Source organism: Chaetomium globosum, genomic scaffold, assembly GCF_000143365.1.
Source record: "Chaetomium globosum CBS 148.51 scaffold_5 genomic scaffold, whole genome shotgun sequence".
Taxonomy (NCBI): Eukaryota; Fungi; Ascomycota; class Sordariomycetes; order Sordariales; family Chaetomiaceae; genus Chaetomium; species Chaetomium globosum.
Window position 1 is genome coordinate 2,258,728 of NT_165980.1, and position 6,453 is coordinate 2,265,180.

At 54.1% G+C, this 6,453-nt stretch overlaps 2 protein-coding genes across 2 annotated transcripts; both read left to right on the top strand.

The window, feature by feature from the left end:
• Window positions 1–885: 885 nt before the first annotated feature.
• On the top strand, window positions 886–1,377 carry CHGG_07569 (uncharacterized protein; the record flags this gene model as incomplete). The annotated part of the gene is made up of 1 exon (XM_001225224.1): window positions 886–1,377. The coding sequence occupies one exon, from the start codon at window positions 886–888 to the stop codon at window positions 1,375–1,377; it is 492 nt and encodes a 163-aa protein (XP_001225225.1).
• A 1,793-nt stretch (window positions 1,378–3,170) lies between these two features.
• Window positions 3,171–4,422, top strand: CHGG_07570 (uncharacterized protein; the record flags this gene model as incomplete). The annotated part of the gene is made up of 4 exons (XM_001225225.1): window positions 3,171–3,204; window positions 3,666–3,703; window positions 3,812–4,100; window positions 4,160–4,422. The coding sequence occupies 4 exons, from the start codon at window positions 3,171–3,173 to the stop codon at window positions 4,420–4,422; spliced, it is 624 nt and encodes a 207-aa protein (XP_001225226.1).
• Between the last annotated feature and the right edge of the window lie 2,031 nt (window positions 4,423–6,453).

A 6,453-nucleotide genomic window follows, 5' to 3' on the forward strand; every position in this document is an offset into this window, starting at 1 on the left:
ACGATCTTCCTTGGCTCTTTTGGTTTTCGGTGCAAAAAGGAGAGTCCCATTCGCGCAGCTGGGCAGGCTCGGAAGAAGCCAATCACGGTTCTGCTCTATGGCCAGGAACAGTAAGTGGGGCCAACGCTAGCCGACAAGGTTGCAGGTCAGGGGCGAGCATGGGTGGGAGGTGGACCACAATTGATGCAGCTCCCAACCGAATCGTGGGCCGGATTGGCTGCGCCTCTGGGTCCCCACAACCTTGATTTCCAGGTACGTACCAGGGTCAGTGGTGTTCCCATTTCCCATTTCTCTTGCCAATTCATCTGCCAGGCCCTCCCTCCCTTTCGTGGTCCAACTCGCCTCGACTCACCGCTCCCTCTTCGTGGTGGAACGATACAGAAGGCGCCGATCGTTCACGATAACCTCTTTGCGCTTGCGGTGTACCGAACCGTCTCGACCCCCCGCCGATAATCGATTTCCCCGTCATTCCTTTCGTATCTAGTGCGCCCGTCTCCTGCTGGGAAGGGGTCACGGACCCGCCTGTTTCTCTTCGCCCGTTGTACGCAGCTGTTGTCCGCGAGTCGCTTCCGTTGTTTGAGACGCACCGCCAACAAGTTTTGCTACCATTGATGGTCAGTTCGTCCCATCCTCCTGCCATGGACGCCCTTGTCCCTGCCCAACGTGAACGGACCTGTCTATTGTTCCGTCCGACTTTGTGCTGCCCAGAACAGGACTAACAACTCCCAGCCTCAATTGTTGTGATAGAACCTCTGGTATTTTAAATACGCATTACCGAGTTCAAATTATTCGATCTCGCACCAAGACGAAAATCGCACATAGAGTCATCTGTTGATGATATAATTACCTACCGACGACATTATCACACCACACAATTTCGCCACTATGTCTTCAGGCGACGCCCTTGACCCGGCTAACAAGCCGGGCCTGACCATCGAGACCACCACGACCACCCTCCAACACAAACCCTCGCAAGAAACGCTCCAACCATTCCCTACACTGGAAGAAAAGGACTCGGCGTACCCGCGGCCGTCCGATCTATCAACCCCGGCCACAGCACGCGCGAATCCCTTCGACACCGATATCGAGGCGATGCACGTCATCACACAAGACTCCAGCAGGAAGTCGGCCGAATGCACCAAAGGGGGGACGGATTGCCATGCCTGGCCTGGGCAAGACCATTGGAAGAAGAAGGCCAAGGCGGCCAGGAGGAACAAGCACAGCTGCAACTGCCTCGCAAGCATGAGCAAGCGCAACCGCATCACCGTCAAGATTCTCATCATCATTCTCATCGTCGGCATCGCCGTCGCCGTCGGCTTCGGCGTCAGCAAGCCACTCGGCGCGGGCATCTGGCGCAGCGAGACGCAGAATAGCTGAGCGTCTCGTCTCGACCAAGTGCCCGAGAGTTGGATTTTCCCCTCTCTTTGCCGCATGATACCGCGGGTCGTCTTGTCAGTAAGGCTGACTACCCCACCAACCGGTTTCCTTTGTCCTTGGCGGACTTCTTCATATGCAAAACGGCGTTCCACATCAACACAACACTTCTTGGGCGATTCTATCGCAGGTCTTTGCATCCACGGGACAACATCACCCCCAGGGTACCAGCATCACCGGCCACCTTTTTTTTTCTCGCATAGCCTTCTGGCCTTGGTTTTTCTACGGCGCGCAGTTTCGGCGTTCTATTGCCTTTCTCTTATCTTTGGGTTGCGAAGCATTTGCATGGAGTTCTAGGGGGTTCACGTCACGACACCACGGCAAACTTTGGTTTCGTTGGGGGCCGTCGGGCAGCAAGCAGAAGAGGCGGGATTCGGGTGCATAGATACATAATAATCACATGCCAGGGATGGGCGATTATGGGGTATTGTCGAGAGTATAGTATGGAGGGGAGAGAGACACCAAGGGCTTTTTGTGCAACTTTCTTGTTGAAGCTTACTCATCGCGCGGCGGGCCTGCCAGCGCAGGGCGGTGGCGCTGTGTTGGGTTGCCCGGTACGACGTAGTGCCAGACGATGAAATTCAGACTTGTTTTGGGGCGGGGGCAGGGTTGCCACCCGTTGTACCACTGGATGTTGTCTTTTTTGGTTGCTATGTGCGTGTTTGTCTCGGGTACTGAGTTGTGGTGGTCCACTGAGTTGGTGTCTACTTGGTGTCCATTGGTGCGGTGCCTGGAATGTGACACAGTTTTCGAGACATTTCACAGAACGTCGGTGTGTGATGGACCAGTCCGGACTTGGGTGGGTTCTTTCGGCCGTATCCGAAAACAACTCACCACATCGCCCCATGACACCATCCCATTTTTGTGGATGGAATATTGAGTATTCTCAAGGTCGGAGCGAGCCCTTTCCTTTTGTTCGTTAACTCGGTAGCATTCAGTTCGGACATGAGGTACTTAGTTACGGTCTTGTGAACCGCTACGAGGGTAGATACAAAGTACCTACTCACAGATCACGGACATATCGTGTAGCTGGAACAGTTGGCGGCCGCCTTGTCGTGTGGGCGGGACGCCTTTCACGAGCACGTGGCGTCCAAATGTGGGCGAACAATAGGGTAAACTGGAGGAATCCTGAACTTCACTACTTTGGGTCCAGATGAGCTACGACGGCAATGCGGTTATGGGCAAAGTTTTGGTTCTCTCCATTGTCGTTGATGGCAAAGACAATACCGGCAGCCTGGTGTTCGACGCAAGGCAAAGGGACAGCAGGAGGCGAATGGTACCTAGAGAGGACATGATGATTTTTATAGGGGCCGTGTACGGACGGAGAGGAGGGCCCTGGACTAGTGGATCAGTAGAGTGACAAAGAGGGAGCATTGCGAACTGGACCGCAACTTACGCTAGTAACACTTTCGTTTAGTTGAAGATTAAACATAGTTTATCAAGCTGACGTGATCTTTTACTCCTTGATTCGGAGTTGGGGGGCCTGAGTTGCTCGTTCCGCCGAGCTTCGGTCGAAACGAGATGGTAGACTCTCGGCCTCCGGTTTGGAGTCCGGCGAAGGATTGGCATGTACGTTTGTTCCGCCGAAGTTTCGGTCGAAATTATGCATAAAACGCCCTTTGCTCGGGTATAATAAGTAACGATGCGGGCCGTTGATTCTGCACGTTTTCCCTCTACCCCTCTATCATCAATTCGAATAACCATTCCGTATTTAGTCTCCCTTGCATCCAGACAAGATGGTCAAGATTGTTGTTGCCGGCGGCTCTGGCAGTGAGATGCTTCCCCGTTAACAACCTCGGTCAAGGGCACTAACATGCCATCTTTGCAGACCTTGGTCAAGAGATCATCGACGCGCTCGCCGCAACGAAGAAGCATGAAATTTTGCTCTTGTCTCGAAAGGTTCGGATTCTTCCTACATGTTCTCTACGGGAATCACCGGCTTGAACTGGCATGTAGGATGCTCCCGCAGAGAAGCTTGCACCTGGTGTGGCATGGGTAAAGACCAACTACGAGGATGGAAAGCAGCTTGACGAAATTATGAGGGGAGCCCATACGGTTCTCTCGTTCATCACGGCGCATTTGGATCCGGGAAGTGTGGCACAGAAGGACCTGATCGACGCGGCGGTTCGGGCTGGTGTGAAACGCTTTGCGCCGAGTGAATGGGCTTCGTATGTTGTATTTTTTTACCACAACCTCTTGCAACCTTTGCTAACTCGGGTCGGAGCTCGTAGGTCCAAATTTGACCACATGCCCTGGAACGATGGCAAAGGTGTGATCCGGGAGTACCTTAAGGAGCTAAACAAGAACAAAAAGGCAGGTTTTCTCAAGAATGAGAACCAAGCTCCGTTCAAAACTGCTGATGACTTGTCGATAATAGGTCCTCGAGTACTCGCTCTTCATGCCCGGACTGTTCACAAACTACCTCACCCACCCGTACAAATCGACCAAGCACATTCACCCGATGCAGACGCCTTTCGACCTTGGGAATCGCCGACTTCTCATGGTGGACAGCGGCGACTTCTGTATTACCCTTACCACGGTCACGGACATTGCCAATGTTGTAGTCAAAGCCGTCGAGTACGAAGGCGAGTGGCCGGTTGTTGGGGGCATCAGGGGCGACGACCTGACGATGGAGGAGGTCATCAAAATGGGCGAGAGAGTTCGCGGTGAGTTTATTGCGGCTACCTTGTTTATTGTCAACTAGATTCTAACTCAAAATAACCAGGCGGAAGATTCAACGTTGAGAGACTGAAGGTAGATGACCTAAAGGCTGGGGTGGTGAAGTCGACTTGGCTCCCCACGCCCGACCATCCGTCCTTCACTCCCGAGCAAATCGCCGAGTTCACGGAGTATATGACGGCCGGGATAGTGCTTGGTATCTCGGCCGGCGCCTTGAGTGTTTCAGATGAGTGGAATCAGCTGTTGCCGGACTATAAGTTCACCAAAGCCGAGGACTTCCTGGCTGAGTTTTGGCGTGATAAGCCGTAGAGAATAAGAAGGATCCTCGAGTAGAGGTGTTGCTCTGTTGAAGTTCTCAAGGGCATGTCTCTTGACAGACGCTAACTTTCTACACATCTATCAGCATGTCACTTGTCAAGTTGGAGCTAGATGCTGACTAAAACGCGATTCGTGACTTTCGTCCGCCGAGGCTCGGCGGAATCCTTCCAACCCTCACCCTCACGCCATTCTCAAATTCATTTCCAGCGATAAGCTTCCACCGCGCTGCAGCCCCTTTTCCGCCGACCCACATCCATCTGGACTTATCTGTGGCTTTCCGCCATCATTATCTATTAAATGTGCCCCTGAGCCGCAGATGGCGGGAATAACCTCTCATACCCACGATGAATCACTCGACTCCCTCTCGGCAGAACATGAAGCCGAACGGCCGAGGAAGAAGGTCCGGAAAGGAACCCGGAGTTGCTGGGAGTGTAAACGGCGAAAGGTCCGGTGCGTGTTTGCAGCCCCCGCGGATACCATCTGCTCTGCGAACCCCTGTAAGCGCCGCGGGGTGGCATGTGTGAGCCAGGAGTTGCCTGATGTTCCACAGTCTGCAATCCCTAACGTCAACGGCAACCAAATTGAACTCCATGACAGGCTGGGCCGAATGGAGGCATTGGTCAAAACGCTAGTTGAGCAAGATCGACCCGAAATACTGCCAACAGATCCCCTGACCTGTTTCTGGCGGATCGGGTTATTTTGATTTTGGGCCGACGTCTCAGACAGGCATCTGTCAGAGGGAGAGAGGGTCTAGCCAGTTCCAGTGCCGTTCTCAAGGCCGCTCACGCCAACCACAATCCATTACATGGGGCGTTTGATAGACGAGTGGCGGCCAGCACCAAACTCGGGAATCTCTCTCAGAGACTCGCGGAAGCATGGCCCAGTCAACACGAGCTTGATAACCTTCTACGTAATCAGGCCGAGTCCTCTGAGTCTCTTGTGCTCAAAGCATCAGGCATGCCGTATTCTGGTTCCGCATCAGTGCGAGATATACTACGGATACCGCCGCCCGGGTCCCACCCCGTTCTTGTCACTCGGAAGCTCCTACTTCTCGGGATATTCTTACAGGGAACAATGGCCGGGACGTCCCCTGGGAATGCCGCCAGTTGCTGCAATCTTATGTCTCGGGCTATCGAGGCACGCTAGTCTCGTAACCGGCAACGATGAGCTCGCTAACTCGATCGAGGGAATTGAGTGTATCATGATGGAGAGTCTGTATCACGACCTCGCCGGTAACCTTTCGCCGAGCATGGGTTTCCATTCCGCCGGGGCAATAACCATGGCGCAGATGATGGGTCTACACCGAGGAACCGACATGGACACCCGGGTCGCCCGAGGGTGTCTGATACCGAGTCCTGCATTTTTCACCGACCCCGCAAAACCTATGGCTTCCGCTCTGCTCCAGGCAGACCGCTATACCTCGCTAATGCTGGACCTACCGCAGAGCTCGCTCGAACGACGTTTTTGCCTGCCCGGTGGCGTTAGAGCGTTGTACCTCCCTGGATAAGATGCGGCGGCTCGACTGCCTCGCGGCCGGCCGAATCCTGCAACGCACGCCCGCCGACATTGATCAACTACACCACCACCCGCGAGATCGACACACTCCTACAAACAGGAGTAGAAGCGATGCCACCACAGTGGTGGCTCATCCCCGACCTCCCCTACCTCCCTACCCCCCCTCCCACCGCCGCCTGATCAGGAGACATCGGATCATCATGGAACAAATAAGAGGATAATTGCTCCTATAAGTCTTTCTGCTGATATAACGGGTAACCATGCCTTTTCCATCATTCCAACCGAAGGCGATCTGTTCTTGTAAAGCACAGCAGAGGCCACGCTGCAAACAAGCGATTCTTATGGTTTCTTATTGGCCGGTGTTCTGCTGAGCGCCCAGCTTCTCGAGCTCCAAATAGAGGACTTGGAAGCCTCACCTGAGCATCCGCTCTCACTGCTACCGAGACAGCTGCGCTTCAGGGCGCCGCATACAGGGCCGCACAGACCATGAAGCGGGTTCTGCGGAGC